We start from the raw sequence: 18,344 nt of genomic DNA on the forward strand, positions 1-18,344 counted from the left end.
TGTGTTGAATTTCGCAAAATTCAACTTTAGATAACAAAATGCATGTGTAAAAGCCAGTACACCGCATCCAGGAACTTTTTTTAGAGCTAAGTTAGCTTTAGCTGCTACTAATCAGCAATGCTTTCATCATGGAAACTCTTACATGTAAAACACTGTATATGTTATGAATCTTACACGAAATTCATCTTCATTAAAATATAATTGATGTTATTGAAAAAACATGATGGTACCCAGCTCCTTACCAAATCAAAAAAATATATTTTTTAAACTTTACCATTCTAGCTTGATAGTGAGTATTAAAAGACATCTTATTTGTTTATATTCATTTTTTTATTACATGTGATTCTGACATGATGTCACTACATGCACACCGCTCGTCTGAGGTAAATACTGCGTCTTCCAGCTGAGCGGCCAGCGCGTTTGTGTATTTTGGGGGCGTGCCTTTGGAAAAAGCCCAGAAGGGAGAAGGTGGAGTGAATGGAAATAATAAGCTGTCTTTAAAACAGTCGTGAGAGGTCTACAGACACTCAAGTTTTATATTTTGGAAAAAAAAGTTTTTTAACCAATTCCTACCTTTCCTACCTTTAAGTAGGTGCATATAACAGTTTATGTAACTCATTACACAAAGGGCAACTCTGTTTAGCTTTGTTAACTAATGTTAGATGGTAATTGAAACTAATCCGACAAACTTTTTTTAAAAGTGTAGTAATTCAATCAGACACCATCGATTGTTGGTTGTGTGTAATGATCAGTTTAAATGATTTATTATATCTGTTGTTTACTGTTTAACCACATGCTGGTTCAGCTGCAGCCACGCCAATCATTGTTCTATGTTTATGTGACGTAACTTACTGTAGTAAAGCCATGTTTGTTTCCGATTTATTGCGAAGCTATTATTCTACAGTAGTCATGTATATATGGAAATGTAAATGTGCTAAACAGTAACAAACACTGCATATCCATGGTCTTTGATCTAATAATCTGTTCAAGGAACATATTTATAACAGTTTGTAACATTTAACATTGCAATTTGTAACAGCCAAACGTAAAAGTATGTCTACTACTAAATAAACCGCTTACCATTATGAAACATCCTGCAAAAGTCTTTCCTGAGCAGGTTGTAATCGATCCTCTTAGATATTCTCCAGGTCTGAATACGGCTCAAATTGATAAGGTAATATAGACATTTTTACAATAACATTGAGCGCGTTCATCTCCCTGTTATGGTAACAGGCGAGACCTTTCTGGGCAACGTGCGCTAAGCTGCTGTCGACCGGGAACCGCTGGCACAATCAGAACTCGTTACGTTTTCTGAAGGAGGGACTTCATAGAACAAGGAAATCATCAGGCCGTTTTTAGGACAGAGGAAACAGCGGTATACAGATAAGTAAATTGTGTGAAAATTACAGTGTTTTTTTACACGCGAAACATGAACTGTAAACACAATCAAAGCTTCAAAAACACATGGAAAACGGGACCTTTAACAGACAATCTATACCTACCAACAAAATTATGAATTGTTTTTGTAGTATTTAAGAATGCTAACACACAACATCCCACAATAGCAAAAACTATATTCCAAACCTTAGATACAGTATAAAAACCTCTGCTTCAGCAATAATATCAGTTCAAAAATAATATATCTCAGCTAATAATAATTCTATTCTCACTTGACATGTCAATATGTCAATAGGGTCATACAGTAATGCATATGTAGAATTTTTTGTTCCTCTAAAGAATGCAACGTCTTCCACCCTCTTGCGTACAGCAAATCCGTATATTTTCTGAAACGGTGATGTCATCACACTACTTCCAGCACGGTGAAAGAGTTAAGGGATACAAATACAGGCACTGGGCATGTGCACATCAATATCGCGTCATTTAATTACCGTATCTACATTATTGTAAGGGTATGTTTTGGGTTGGGGTAGGTGTAGGCATTAATAAAACACATCTGTTAAGTAGCAAATGTATTTATTGTTATTTTATTGTGAGATTTTGCCTCACCTCCAACCACTGCTATACCGCTTCTGGCCACAACTCTTCTTCTCCGTTTTTAGTGTATTTCTCTGGCAGAATTACAGCGCCACACACTGGCCTGGCATGCAAACAACATCACTTTTAGTTAGTTTCGGTAATCTTGCGTATTTCTTGAAATGAGGGGAAAAAAAGATTGGATTGGGAAAGCTCTGGCTTCGTGTGGATGGGGCCTAATACAGTTTGTGATTACACGGAACCATGATCCCCTTACGAAAATTAACCCTGGTTTTATGTAGGGATGTCACAAGTACCGGTACTTCGGGGGAACCAAGTACATGTATAGCATCGACTCAAAAGTAGACTATATTCGGTCCCGCAGCTGCGTTCAGTCACGTCACGCAGGGCTCCAGACTGCAGCCGAATATACCAGTGTCTGTGTATATTAAATACTATTTTAATATTACTATTCCATGTTTTGCGTCTCTGTGTGAATGACGGGGGCGCGTGCGCACGCATAATGCCGTGTCAAGCTAAAAGTTAGTCAACTAGCTAGTGCAGTATAATAATTCAGATGTGTAACATTAAAATATATGAAATTGAAGTGGATGGATGAATACATGAAACTGAATGCTTGAGTTTTTTTTCCCTCTCATGTGGCACAAATCGAATATGACATATGAACGTGTAAGCAGGAGAAAAATATCCGATATCCTCAGATTGGGCCTCACTCATATGTGGTAATAAATCTGAAAATGAATCGGATAAGTGCATTTGCGTCTGCCATGTAAGAGGTCAACTCGGATATTCCCCAGTAAATGCGAGTCTTATGTCATTAAAAAAAAGGACGGAGACGAATGACGTCAACTCAGGTGGTCACAAACTGCGATCAAGTGCCAGTGTTGCCAAGTCTGCAGTTGTCATGCCGAATTTGGCTATTTTAACACATTTTTGAGTAGCAAATAGGTGGGTTTTGCTGTGAAAACCTGGCAACCCTGTCAAGGGCTCTCCTGTTTTTCTCCACCTTATGAAATAAATGTTTTGCTGATCTTTAAAAACCTCTTAAGGTCCGCGAGGACGTGGACGCACTGAAGCTCTCTTTCTAAAATTAGCTCAAAATTACTATCAGATGTAAGTAATTACCTTGACAAACTATACATCATTAAACAGATCTAAGAACAAAGTAAAAAATGTTTTACCTCTGTTTTATTCTGAAAGTCTTATAGTGACCGTAATGTGTTAATATGTGCCAGGAGTTATGAATATGATCTTGGGCGTCGCTACCTTTTGATTGTAATATGCGCGTCATTTACTCCCATTCATAAAAAACTCCTCTGTGGTCGTCATGAAGACTCTCGACAAAACAACATCCCTCAGGGCTCCAGATGTGGAGAAATATTGAAAGATTCTCATATGATCGAGTCAAATTTCTATACATTATTTATTTAATCTTTATCAAAAATCCACGGATGTATCATTATGAGTACAGTAGACTGTGATGTACTGTTTTCAGTTCACTCTGGCAGCCGGAGGGCGCTGGCCTGACAAGCCAGACCCACATCAAGATGTTTGGTCTGGAAACTCACCATTGACAGCTCAATCTGAGGGGCGGGATAAACGGTTGTCTTTCAAAGTCCCTCTGCATGCGATAGGATAGCACTACAACCAACCAGAGCAACGAAGGTGAAACGGAGCTCGTTGATAGATTAAACATTCCGAACACATCTCCCCCTTTTAAGAATGACTTCAGTGCCGTTCTTTGTTCTTTTCTCAGAGAAAAGCTTAACTCCAAGTCTTCCAGTGTCGCGGTCAAAGCTGATTCGAAAGACCGCCGTTCGCCAGCTTCTGTGTTTACTAGAAGCACGCAAGCAATTTGGCTGTCGTCATTATGTTAAGCCCCGCCCACTGACTCTATACACGATGTGATTGGCCCGACCAGAGTTTGGCGTTTACAGCTCAGAAGAGTATTGAGAGTTGCTAGACAACACTCGCGTCAGATTAGATTTGCTGCCGCTAGGGTGCGTCTAGATTTCTGGGCTAGGAGGGCGCTGGAGCTGTACTAGTGAACAATTCAGTCTATATGGAAAGTGCAGAAGAAGAAGAAACCAGGAACTATATGACATAAGACAAAGCTGCCAGAGATCGTTAGATCGTTATTTCATGCAGAAAGACACATTTGAAGACAATAAACACACATTTGCGACAAAATATGGTTGGTCTGTGTTGTTTATGCCATGTTGGGTGTTCATAATAGATGATATTTATAATGCAATGCTATTCCACATAGCTTTTAGCATTGTGTATTTTCTGTCAGATTTTTTTTACCCGAAGTTACATGAGATCACAGATTGTTATATAAAACAATCGACTTATAAAGTATAAAGTGATATGAAGCAAGTTTTGAATAAAATGTGATTTTAATCTTATAAATTGTTGTTTTGCTGGTGTGCTAAGCTAACATGCTAGCTTGCCCTAGATGCACCTGCCACTGAGTAAATACTTTATTTTTATGAACATTTTTTAAATGTAAAACTACTGAAATGCTTAATTGGACGAAATGCATTCGATAGAGTCTCAGTGAGGGTAAAGTGAGAGGTTTTAATTTAGAAATGAGGTTTGAATAGAACAGTTTGAATAGAGAGTCGTTAGTAATTATAATGCAGACAAAAGAATAATAATTGGAGCCATAACCAGTCCGCAGAAGTGTGAATGTGTGCCGGGGAGACAAACTGAATGGGGCAGTTTGCACCTCTAAACAATAGAGGAAATACACTGAATGAAAGCTCAGAAGACATGGCAATATACATCAGTTGATAGTTTAGAGAAATCTCAAAATAAAATCACATGAAACGATCTTGTAAAACGTTTAATAAAATTCAGAGTTTTAGACTGATCATCTTCAGATCTGAAATATAACATGGTCAGACTTGTGGCTTTAGCTGTAGTGCATTTCTAGATTCTTCCAAGGCCAACTTCAGTTTTTGTTCATCAAGATATTTCATACAAATAAATTTCTAATAACTTTACAAAACTTTGAAGCTTATTATAGCTATTTTTGATTATAAAAAATGATATAATTTTGACTTTCAAATAAGACCATAATTATGCTTTTAGTGCAAAGGATTCACAAACTGTATCTGTTTTTGTCTGAGTATACATTTCTTGGGATTTTTAAAAAAAAGTTGGGATGTAGCTTAACAGGTTAAAGATGTGTGGGTCGCTTTTAAAAGATGATGTAAGTGGGACATCAAAATGTGGATATAGTCACCAATATAGAAAAGTGCATCAAGACCTGCAGTGTAAATGCAGGCAAAGAGATAAACCCAAATAACTTTGAGATGAATTAATTGGGTCACTTAAAATGCATTCATTCATGATGTTGAAGTTTGTTTAACTTAATTGATTCATGTCGAACCAATATACACAATTAATAAAAACATATTTTTATATATGTTTATTATTGCTCTGTCTCCAATAAATCATGATCATACTACATATAGACATGTCAGTGGTCATATGTTAATAGCAGAAAACCCAGAGCAAAAGGAAAGTTTAATAACACGTGTTTCTTTCCCCTCATATTTGAATACTTAATTATTTGCAACTTTCTCTTTAGTTTTACAGGCTTTTTGCAATCAAGTTTTGAAAGGTTTTTCATTGTACTCTCTATAATACACACGTTCACTTAGCTCATTGTCATTTTTATACATGCACATTTTAAACATGTTGATTTGATTAAATCATTTATTTAGTTTTAATTGCATTCAAAATGTAGAATCGAAATTTGGGAAAAAAGGGTTTATATTTTGATTTGCTTCATTTGTTTTGGCTTATTAATACAGCTGATGCATCAGTGATGTTTTATTCTCCTTGTCACTCACACTGAGGTAAAATCAACACTCCATCATTACATATTTGTATTAGCTCATTGACTGTTAAGTATTTCCCCCTCTGACATGCAAAGGTGACTCTATCATGATGTGATACAAATATCTTTTGCCGTCCGCCCCATCGCAGCTCTATACCTCTTTTATCCATTTCCTCCACCGTCACTGTACAGGGCTCTGAAACAAACACATCTCACTGTCAGTGTTACAATATTCATTCATTGATTTAACTTCAGTTACAAGATACAGTGTGAAAAGCCTCACATGTCTTTGATGTATGTGGTGTAGATGTTCATACTTACTTAAACACCTAATAGTCCCTCTCCATTCACCGTTTTCACAGGTCAAGTATTTGGTGTAGGGGGGATCCTGAACCAGTGTGTATTTATTAAAGCAGATGTATTCAACTCTCTCCTCTGAATCATATTCCTTTTTTATCATTTCTATTGTATCTGCAAAGTCCACATTTGGGGGTGGCCCACATTTCCCTGAGGACAAAGCAAAGTTATTTTTTATTTTTAGACTTTTTTTAGATCACACAAAAAAGGCAATTGGCATTAATAAATCTGAATATCAGCCACATGCTTTTTTATCCACCCTTATTTTTGAGAATTTTCTGAAAACGACACACCCAAATAAATGTCTGCAGCTCTTAAAACCCCTTGGTCTATATTCATAAATCTAGACTTATTTTAAACTAGACACTTGAAATGTTGTCACCCAAGACTCATAATAACTTAAAGTAGTATAGGAACAGAGTAATATACAGCCATAGAGCCATTTTTTATTGAAATTCAATTATGATACTTTAATGTTGCAAGTTAGAGACTCCAGGGAGTCAATCTATAGAACAATAATGTAGGAACTAGATTTTAAAATTATCTAAAAATGGTAAAAACCGGAAGTGACATAACGGGAGGGAGTGCGGTACATTTCAACGATAGCAACACAATGAAAGTTTTTGATGATGAACAATGAAACAATGAAATTATGAATGTTTATTAATAATAATATGACAGACCACAGCCATACAGTTATGACACACAATTAGAGACAGGCCATATAGCGTTATTGTGTGATTCATGTTTTATTTCGTGCCTATTCACAGATAGTGTGAGGATGTACATGACGTTATGAGTATGTATTTGAGTGAACTTGAATGTGCATACATGACATGAATAAAATATTTACATTACCAGCACATCATTCAAAACTTTTTTGAAAAGTGTGAGACTGTATGCATTTGTGTTAATGTACAAACTTTGTATTCATCAATGTTGAAACTGATTGCCATGCTAATGCTACATAAATATGGCAGACCAGCAATCGTTAGCCTCCATTGGGACGATTTGGGCGGCCTTACAACCTTTTGAGATTAAATATAGCAGATTTAGTATTTTCTAAGTTTGATAAGGATGATCAGTGAAAGTTATGAAAAACTAATCCTGTGGCTTTCAGTCACACACACACACACACACACACACACACACACACACACACACACACACACACACACACACACACACACACACACACACACACACACATATATATATATATATATATATGTGGCCCCACTTTATATTAGGTGGCCTTAAGTACTATGTACTTACATCAAAAAATAAGTACAATGTACTTACTGTGTTCAAATTGTATTGCAAAACACGTTTGCTGATATTGAGGTGGGATACGGGTAGAGTTAGGGACAGGTGTGGTGATAAGGGTCAGTTTAAGGGTAGGGTTAGGTGTAAGGGAAGTGCCAATTTGTAATTACAAATGTAACTACAGAAATTAATTACAGACATAATTACATGCAGGTATTATTTAAAATGTACAATGTAAAAACATGTATGTACACAATAAGTGCATTGTATCAAATGTTTAATTAAAATGTTACTACATAGTAGTTAAGGCCACCTAATATAAAGTGGGTCCATATATATATATATATATATATATATATATATATATATATATATATATATATATATATATATATATATATATATATATATATATATATATATATATATATATATTTAGTGTACCCTACAATTTATTTAATGCATTAATTATCAAACATGTACTAACATGTATTAACGCTTCAGTTATTCATGCATTAATTCTTATGACTCGTTTCTTAGTTCAGGATAGCTCCTCATTAGGAGTTCATATCTTCACTAATCATGAGTTTATGTTGAATTAACTATTAATTCATGTATTAATACATGATTATTCATGTCTTGTTATAGTAAAAGGTTACCCTTGTTATTTTTTTTTACTTTCTTCCCTCCGAGTTGCTTCTTAGCCCAAGTTAAGAGAGACTTGTGTGACGATCAATTACCTACCAAAGTTGAGCATTTATTTTATTGCAAACACTGATAGTAAAACTCTAGACTAGTATTGACTATAGACTAGTAAATGTGAACCTTACCTCCTGCACATTTAGGGAATGGGGCGTTCCATTCTCCATTTGCCAAGCAGCTGATTTGTCTCTGTCCTTGTAATTCCAGTCCCTCCCGATCACATGAAAGAGTTATTGTTTCTCCAGGTCTGACTGAAACCTCACGCCCCAGGTCTCTGTCTGATCTCATGTTTGCTGGCAGGTATTTAACACACATTATCTCTAAAGAACAGAAAGATCTGATCTATAATCATCCTCCATGAGAACAACAAATCAATCTTTGAACTATCTTTGTCCAGTCTGAGGCTTTACCGTCTGTGATTGACAAATGATTTCACTTTCTCCGTTTAATTTCAGCCCCGGTCTATTGCATGAAAATATTAACCTGTCCCCACGTTTACTGGGACCCTGAATATCAGGGTATCGCTTAATTGTTAAGTCTTCCACTGTGTTTAGAGGACATGTTACCGCTAGAGAAAGCAGACATTTGATCACATATTTATCCACACAGAAGCTTTTAAACTTTATGTGGCCCAGTGTTTAAGAGCTATGTTTCTAATTTACAATGAGAAGTGGTTTAGCATAAAAATCAAATTTTTGTCATATTATATTGCACAATCAGCATTACAGCCAAGAAAAACTGCTAAAGATGGAGTATACTATCGCTAACAACCTTATTAAAAATCAATATGATGCATATCCTGACTAAAGTAATGTAACTATTAATCTAGCACAGATGGATTACAATAAACCAAAACACAAATTCTACATTTTCATATAAAGTTGCATTTATCCATGTAAAACTCGCTGCCACAGTGCTAGTGCAGAGATATGCTGTTGCTAGATTATTCTGGGTGGATGCTAGGATATTGCTTCTTGGCCCAATTCAAGAGAGACTTGCATGCCAATAAATTACTTACCAAAGTTGAGATTTTATATATGAGCATTTACAGTGGAGATCAAAATTAGAGAACAATTTAGAAACAATAGATTTTTTTCAGAAAAATTGTTGATATTCATTGGTTGAAATTTGAAGGAAGATTAGCTTTGGGTATACCATTGTTCTGCTAGCATGTTTTACAAAATACTAAGGTACTTAACCAAAAAACTTTATTTTGTCAAAAACACCATGATCAAAATTAGAGAACAATAACCAATGCAGCACAAACAAAACAAAAAAACATTACAACTAAAATTTGATGCTTACTAGCCTAGAAATGGTCTCGGTTATGTATGTAACCCTCGTTCCCTGAAGGAGGGAACAGAGACGTACTTCGGAACTGACCGACAAATTGGGATCTGACTTCAGATACCAATCTACTTCGAGTATGTAAAAACGAGCCAATTGGAGATTGGCATGTGATCCACGCATTCCACGCTCCACCCCGCAGCGCAGGTATAAAGAAGGAAGTGGAATGGTAGATCAGCGTTTTTTTTTTGCTGAGGAGCCGACTAGTGACTCGGCCTCCTAGCAGAAGCTCTGTATAAATTATATTTCATATGAGTAATAGTGATGCTTGCAGAAGGACTTGACTAGTATACCTGTAAATCTCACCTTTTACACATCTAGGGAACGGGCCTCCCCATTCTCCATTTGCTGAGCAGCTGATTTGTCTCTGTCCTCGTAATTCCTGTCCCTCCCGATCACATGAAAGAGTTATTGTTTCTCCAGGTCTGACTGAAACCTCACGCCCCAGTCTGTCTGATCTCATGTTCGCTGGCAGGTTTTTAACACACATTATCTCTAAAGAAAAGAAAGATCTGATCAATCAATCATCCTCCATGTGCATAACATACAATGGCACTAAAAAAACTCATTTGATTATGATTCTGTAGAGATCATTTGTTAAGAGAAAAAACTATGTAGTGCAGAATGAGTCATCCAGCATAAACCAGAGAAAACGTACTCGGTTACTTTCGTAACCTCGGTTCCCTGAGAGAGAGGAACGAGTATTACGTATGGGAAAAACTCCTTTTCTCGAGAATGTGAAGCAAAACTTTTAATAAAGGTATCTATGTAAAGCGCATCGAGCTGCACGGCCATAGCCCAGCGCGAGGAGCGCTCTGATTGGCCGGGCTGCGGCAACTGCAGGAACCTATGGTGAGGCGGCTGAGAGGAACGAACCAATGGGGCGCGTTCCAGAAGCCCGCCGAAAAAGGTGCTTATATTTGCATACAGGAGGCTATATAAGACCCTAATTCGCCATAGGTGTCAGGTTTTAAGATCGACTGAAGCGATACCTGAGAAGCATAAACACGGCACGGAACGTAATACTCGTTCCTCTCTCTCAGGGAACCGAGGTTACGAAAGTAACCGAGTACGTTCCCTTTCGAGAGAGGTTCCTCGTATTACGTATGGGAACACAATGTAAAGCGCCGTGTGTGCTGACTGACCCAGTATACCCAAAGCACATGTTATAAACCCCCGAGACACCGACAGAGGCGGCTTATAAGGGGAATGAAGAACCGGAAGAGTCGGTTCGTTTGAACAGCTGATCGGACATAGTCGGATCTTATGATGAATGAATAGTGCTTAAGGACTAATGTGTACAGGCCAAAATGTAAGGCAATCTGTTTGCCAGGGTCAAGATAGAGCCTAGATGGAGAGAAGCCCTGCTTGTAGAGCTGGAACCTCCAACTTGTAGAATCTGATAAAAGTGGACGGAGAGGCCCAGCCTGCCGCCGCACAGATATCTTCCAAAGAAATGTCACACGACCAAGCCCAAGATGAGGCCATGCCTCTAGAGGAGTGGACTTAAATGCCTGTAGGACAGGTTAGGTCCTGGACCTATATGCTAGTGGGACTGCATCCACTATCCAGTGTGAGAGACTGTTTCATGACAGCACAAACTTTAGTGCGGCCACCGAAGCAATGAAGAGCTGATCCGACTGCCTGAAGGGGGCGGAGCGCTCTAGATACAATCTCAATGCTCTGACTGGGCAGAATAGGTTTGCGTCTTATTCTCTCTGAGACGCGGGTTAAGCAGTGCAAAGACCTGCATACTGAAGGGGTTGATAGCACTTTCAGCATAAAACCATGCCTCGGTTTGAGCACAACCTTGAAGTTGCTGGACCCAAACTCAAGACAGGAAGGGCTCACGGAGAGTGCAGGTAAGCCACCCACTCGGTTAACCGAGGCCACAGCCAGCAGAAAAACGGTTTTGAGTGATATGTGCTTCAAGCTCGTGTTCTGAAGTGGTTAGGAGGGGGAACCCTTCACGGCCTCCAAAACCATGGCGAGGTATAATCCCCAAATAGGGACCGAGGTAGGGGCAAGGCGAGCTGAATCTCCTGGCCCCTTTAAGAAAACACACAATAAGATCACTTTTCCCTAGTGAATGTGCCGCGATAGGAGCGTGGCTAGCTGCTATGGCGGAGACACACACCCCGAGTATGGAGGGGGGACGACCCGCATCCATTAGCTCTTGGAGAAAGCGAGCGGTTCCGCCAGTTCGCATGAGTGTGCGTCGATGTTTCGCGTAGCACATTGGTTAGAAAACCACTGACCACTTCAAGCAGAGCTGCCAGATAGCAGGGGCTCTAGCTTCCGAAATAGTGTTCATAACTTGTCAGAGAGGTTCCCGGATACCGTTGATGGGCCATACGTGGAGGGCCCACAGCTCGGGATTGGGATGCCAGACCTTCCCTTTCATTGGCAGAATAGGCATGGGGCTGTGTCTGACAGCTGAAACAGTATGGAGAACCATGTGCGGTTCTTCCAAAGTGGGGCTATTAAAAAGCACAGGCTGCAGCTGGATCGCGATCGGAGGGAACATATAGAGGGAGTCTGGGCCAACATGGGCCAGGGCATCCCTGCGTTTGCAGAAAAAATATTGGGCAGCGTGTGCTGTGCAAGCTGAATTGTTTGCGGGTAAAGGGACCATCCCCCTGGGGACATGGGTCCTCTGGATAACATGTCCGGACCCTGATTCAGAATACCTGGCACGTAAGCCGCCCTTAGGGAGCTCAGATTGTGCTCTGCCCATAAAAGGAGATGCTTAGCCATGCAGTGAACAGAGTCTGATCTCGGCTGCCCTAGAGATTTTATGTACATTATCAAGACGTGGTGGTTCTTATGCCGTAAGTCTTGAGTCTATGACAATGACTGTACTGATAAGCCTGCCCCTCGAAGGCGAATCTCAAGAATGGCCTGTAGTGGGGGTGGGGGGTTATCGTAACATGAAGTATGCGTTTTTCAGATCTATCGAGAAAACCCAATCCCCGGGGCGAATGTGCGCGAGGATTTGTTTCACCGTCAGCACCTTGAAACGAGCGTGTCATAAGTGCTTTGTTCAGATGCCTGGAAAATGGGCCTGAGACCGCCACCCATTTTCGGCATGAGGAATTAGCGACAGTAAAAACCTGACTCGCTAGCGTCGGGTGTACTGTTTTCGCCGCTCTCTCCTTTAACAGTCTCAATGCCTCAGCGAGAAGCACGTGACTGACACTGCTTCTTACAGAGGGCTCGACCACGGCTTGAATCGCGGGGTCTGCGAGCAAAACTGTAGCGAGAACCTCGTTTTATATGTTCAACACCCAATATTATATACCAGGAATGGCCTGCCAGGCCTGGGCTCGTAAACCCTTACGCAACAAAAATATATTTCTCAATATATTAGTTGACAATATATTTCTCAATATATTAGTTGACAATATATTTCATGTGTCTCAATATATTGTGAAATTTACATGGTAATATATCATATGATATATTATATAATAATATATTATATATGCAAGTTATATATTGCAATATATGGGACAATACTGCAATTATTGCCGTTTTCATATATTGAATAAATACATATCATTATACTATTCAATATATTGCTATGCATATTGAAATATATCCTACAATATATGAAATTATATATTGGAAGAGTCATCGTATATATATGTAAATATATATGTAAAATTATATGAGATAATATACCTCAATGTACTGGATAATATAATCAGATTTATATGGGAACATATGTCTTATACAATGTCAAATATATTGTTTTATATTACATAGTATATAATTATCATATATATTGTATACATGGTAAATATGAAATAATCTAATGTACACTGTCTGTCATATATTTTAAAATATAACAGATTAAAATATAATATAGAAATTAGGGCCGCGACTCGATTAAAAAAAATAATCTAATTAATTAGAGGCTTTGTAATTAATTAATCGCATTTTAATTGCATAAATATTTGACCTGAGAACAATGAGAAGTAATTTTTCACATGTATTTTTAGTATACCATTGAATAATGACTGAATACATAAGCTTAATCAACAAAATATTGTTTATTTATTTCAGTCCAGCAGACCAGTGCATGTTTGCCAGTTTAGCAAAAGCATTTTTGTGATATTTGAGGCTCGATGTGCTGCGGTGATACGGGAATTCCTTGTTGTATAGCTTGCACACAACCGTGCTCTTGACGACGCTTCCATCCTTTCGTTTTTTAAAACAAAATTTCCCATCCACGAGGCCAAGCAAAGCGGTCTCATTAGCTTCTTCGTTCCATAGCTTCGTTCATGTTCACATGGTTCGTTGTTGTCGTGACTCCGGAGCATAGACAGTAAAAGCTCCGGAGCGCTACTTGGTGTTCCAGTATAATTGGTCCGTCGAAACTCATTCATTGAAAAACGTTCCGCGGTGCAAAAATAAGTGTGGTAATTTTTTTTTTTTTTTTGCGTAATTAATTAACGCGTTAAAGTCACGTAATTATCGCGTTAAAGTCACGTAATTAATTAATCTTAATTAACGCGTTAAAGTCCCGGCCCTAATAGAAATATTTTCTAAATATAGAAAATATATTGAATGTCATGCACCATCATATTTTCTAAATATAGAAAATATATTGAATGTCATGCACCATCTGATTTGGGCTATTGTTAATCAACCTCTGTAAACATATGCAGGAGCTTGCTTAACTCACAAAAAATACTTTGTTTCAATAAACATACATGAAATAATTCAGTTTTGTTTGTATATCAATGTATTTTAATATATGAATCAATATATAGCAATAGGTTGTCCATCCATATATTGCTATATATTTTCAAATATATGAGGAAGTTTCTGATACATTGAAATATATTTTCTAATGTATTGCAATATAAATTCTAGTATATTGCAATATATTTTTGTTTCGTAAGGGAAGCCAGGGGTTGAATTAGATTCGGGGGCTGGCCGCTTAGTAATAGGGGCCTGTTAGCCGGGTTGCTTGTGCTGTAACACTGCTTGTAACACTGTGGGGATAGTGTTAGTTTTGGCGGTGCAGGCTTTGCAGTGGGCGCACGCCTCACATTTATATTGTGTGTGCGAGAGTGAACTTTGTGAAAAGTGCTTGGGTGCAGGAGTGCAGACTGTAAAGTGGGCACATTTCCTACATAGAAAGCTCTTTTGTGTGTAGTGTAAACAATGTGCAGTGGCGCACAACCTACGTAGAATACCCACGGTGCAAACCAGTGAGCAAATCCACAGGGGTAAACGCACACAGCATTAGTGTGCAGACGAGCGTGTTTAATACAGGCTAGTTGACTGCAATATTTCATCTCCAGTCACTTAACTTAAGGGAACTGGGAGAATGTAAGGAAGTGCGGGTGGTATGTGAGCCATTCCACAATGCCGTTATGCTCTAGTCTAGACTGAAAGCGCGCATGCAGACAAGCGTGTTTGACCACAGGCTAGTTGACTGCAATAAGGCTAGTTGACTTTATATGGTGTAATCCGGCCGCGGCGGGATTTATTTGTGATTTTGTGAGGCTGAATTAACAGTGCTTATGTAGGGGTGCACACTGTGTAGTGGACACTTTGTCTACAGTGTAAAAACCTTTCCAGCCGCCTGAATAAAGGGGACTGGAAGTGATAGAGTGAAAAAAGGGCTTAGCTTGGCAGCCATTTTCCGACGCCCTTATGCTCTGACAGTGAGCGCGTGCTATGACGTAAGCCGCGCTCTAGTCAGCAACGCGCTGTGGAAGGGGCGCGCGCTATCATGACAAGGCAGCCATTACAACTTCCTTGGCAGTAAGCGCGCGCTGCAGCGACATTGTTCTTGACATACCCAACAGCCCGAGCTCGCTCGTCTAACTTACTCTAGTATTCTCTGTCCGCAGCGCTTCAGCACGGCGGCGGTAGAATGAGCACGGCGAGAGCTTCGGCTCGAGTTTGTTTATTCACTCTATTATTCTCTGTCCGCGGCGATAGAGCGACAGGACGAGAGAATTGGAAGCGTGAGGAAAAACTCTGTCCGCGGCGCTTCTAGCACGGCGAGAGCTTCGGCTCGAGTTAGTTTATTCACTCTAGTATTCTCTGTCCGCGGCGATAGAGCGACAGGACGAGAGAATTGGAAGCGTGAGGTAAAACTCTGTCCGCGGCGCTTCTAGCACGGCGAGAGCTTCGGCTCGAGTTTGTTTATTCACTCTATTATTCTCTGTCCGCAGCGATAGAGCGACAGGACGAGAGAATTGGAAGCGTGAGGTAAAACTCTGTCCGCGGCGCTTCTAGCACGGCGAGAGCTTCGGCTCGAGTTTGTTTATTCACTCTATTATTCTCTGTCCGCGGCGATAGAGCGACAGGACGAGAGAATTGGAAGCGTGAGGTAAAACTCTGTCCGCGGCGCTTCTAGCACGGCGAGAGCTTCGGCTCGAGTTTGTTTATTCACTCTAGTATTCTCTGTCCGCGGCGATAGAGCGACAGGACGAGAGAATTGGAAGCGTGAGGTAAAACTCTGTCCGCGGCGCTTCTAGCACGGCGAGAGCTTCGGCTCGAGTTTGTTTATTCACTCTAGTATTCTCTGTCCGCGGCGATAGAGCGACAGGACGAGAGAATTGGAAGCGTGAGGTAAAACTCTGTCCGCGGCGCTTCTAGCACGGCGAGAGCTTCGGCTCGAGTTTGTTTATTCACTCTAGTATTCTCTGTCCGCGGCGATAGAGCGACAGGACGAGAGAATTGGAAGCGTGAGGTAAAACTCTGTCCGCGGCGCTTCTAGCACGGCGAGAGCTTCGGCTCGAGTTTGTTTATTCACTCTAGTATTCTCTGTCCGCGGCGATAGAGCGACAGGACGAGAGAATTGGAAGCGTGAGGTAAAACTCTGTCCGCGGCGCTTCTAGCACGGCGAGAGCTTCGGCTCGAGTTTGTTTATTCACTCTAGTATTCTCTGTCCGCGGCGATATCGCGACTGAACCAGAGAAGAGGAAGACTGAGGAAAAACTCCGTCTGTCCGCGGCGCCTCCTCAGCGCGACGGTATAGTGACGAGAGCTTCGGCTCGAGTTCGCCTATTCACTCTAGTATTCTCTGTCCGCGGCTGTAGCGCGACGGAATGAGAGAAGAGTGGGAACAACTCTGTGGCAGCGGCGGAAGAAGAGCCGCGGCGGCGGCAGAGTGAAGAGAGCTTCGGCTTGAGTGTGCTCATGTCCTCTAACATTCTCTCTTTCCGCGGCGCTATTCAGCGCGACGGGACGAGAGCAGAGGGAGAGTGAGAAGAGCTCCGTCTTTCCGCGGCGCTTAACGATGCGGCGGAATGAGAGAGTCCTCGAGTAGAACAAGCCTGTAAGCTCTAGAAGTGGCGTTGCAGCGGCAACACACACACAAACACATATAACACTCAACATAGACACAGTTTAAAGGATATATAACGCCGGATGGCGTAGCTGGAACGGCAGAGAAGGCGGAGAGGGAGTCCGTCGTCCTCAGCTGCAGGTTCCGCTGGTGCCTTTTCAACGGCGGTGCTTCTTCCGGAGACCAGCGAAGGTATCGCTGAAGGAGATAAAATCTGACACCTATGGCGAATTAGGGTCTTATATAGCCTCCTGTATGCAAATATAAGCACCTTTTTCGGCGGGCTTCTGGAACGCGCCCCATTGGTTCGTTCCTCTCAGCCGCCTCACCATAGGTTCCTGCAGTTGCCGCAGCCCGGCCAATCAGAGCGCTCCTCGCGCTGGGCTATGGCCGTGCAGCTCGATGCGCTTTACATAGATACCTTTATTAAAAGTTTTGCTTCACATTCTCGAGAAAAGGAGTTTTTCCCATACGTAATACGAGGAACCTCTCTCGAAAGGGAACTAATAATGTTTAGGCAAGGCAAGGCAAGGCAAGTTTATTTGTATAGCACATTTCATACCCAATGGCAATTTTAAAGTGCTTTACATAGAAATTAATTAAAATAGTGGTAACATATGCATGAGAAAAAAGAATAAAAAATTAAAAACAAGCATAGTTAAAACAGTTGTATATATATATATATATATATATATATATATATATATATATATATATATATATATATATATATATAACGTTTAACAAAAAGTTTATCAGTTAAATATTACAATATCATATTAATGTAGCATTAGCATATTAATCTGATGCTATTCCTAATGACTGATTGACAAATATCTAAGAATCTCTCTTCATTTTTACCTACACAAATGTTTTTATTTTTACTCATCTGTAAGAAGGTATCATCATTAATCAAAACCTCACCTTCACATGTTGGCGTTTCTTCCCAAATTCCATCGAGGCAGAAAACGTCTCAGGTTACGTATGTAACCCTAGTTCCCTGAGGGAACGAGACGCTGCGTCGAAACGCTGTGAGAACGCCTCTGCGTTAATGCGTCGTGAAGCGCCTGTAGAACCATTCCATCGGAAAAAAGATCGATCGTCGCCGACGTGATGACGTCGCCGACGTGATGACGTCATCAACCGGAGACTATAAAAGGTCCGCGAACACAAACAGGAACTAGCTTCTGATAAAGCCTGAAGTAAGTGATCACGGACACGCCGGGAGTATGGCAGAGCGACGCAGCGTCTCGTTCCCTCAGGGAACTAGGGTTACATACGTAACCTGAGACGTTCCCTTTCGGGGAACTCGAGCTGCGTCGAAACGCTGTGAGAACGCTTATACCCACATCGCCATAGGACCAAGTGTCTCGTATGTGTGAAGCCGAAGCGCACACGGTTACGAGAGTACCTGTGCCCCAACTGTAGATGCCAGGTCTAGTTCATAGAACCTGACGAAAGTTAAAGGAGACGACCATCCGGCCGCGTTTACAAATATCGTGGAGGGACGCC

General features: G+C 40.4%; 1 protein-coding gene and 1 long non-coding RNA gene across 2 annotated transcripts; both read right to left on the reverse strand.

Annotated features, from left to right (window-relative positions):
- Positions 1-5,416: 5,416 nt before the first annotated feature.
- LOC137040450 (complement factor H-related protein 1-like) lies at positions 5,417-8,503 on the reverse strand. The gene is made up of 3 exons (XM_067416094.1): positions 8,299-8,503; positions 6,167-6,352; positions 5,417-6,041 (listed from the first exon to the last, which is right to left on the reverse strand). The coding sequence occupies exons 1-3, from the start codon at positions 8,483-8,485 to the stop codon at positions 5,851-5,853; spliced, it is 564 nt and encodes a 187-aa protein (XP_067272195.1). The 5' UTR covers positions 8,486-8,503; the 3' UTR covers positions 5,417-5,850.
- Positions 8,504-8,567: 64 nt separating this feature from the next.
- On the reverse strand, positions 8,568-17,803 carry LOC137040452 (uncharacterized). The gene is made up of 3 exons (XR_010897902.1): positions 17,757-17,803; positions 9,824-10,012; positions 8,568-8,738 (listed from the first exon to the last, which is right to left on the reverse strand). It is a non-coding gene; the product is annotated as an uncharacterized lncRNA (long non-coding RNA).
- Positions 17,804-18,344: the final 541 nt, after the last annotated feature.

The sequence above is a fragment of the Pseudorasbora parva genome, chromosome 14 (assembly GCF_024679245.1).
Source record: "Pseudorasbora parva isolate DD20220531a chromosome 14, ASM2467924v1, whole genome shotgun sequence".
Lineage (NCBI taxonomy): Eukaryota > Metazoa > Chordata > Actinopteri > Cypriniformes > Gobionidae > Pseudorasbora > Pseudorasbora parva.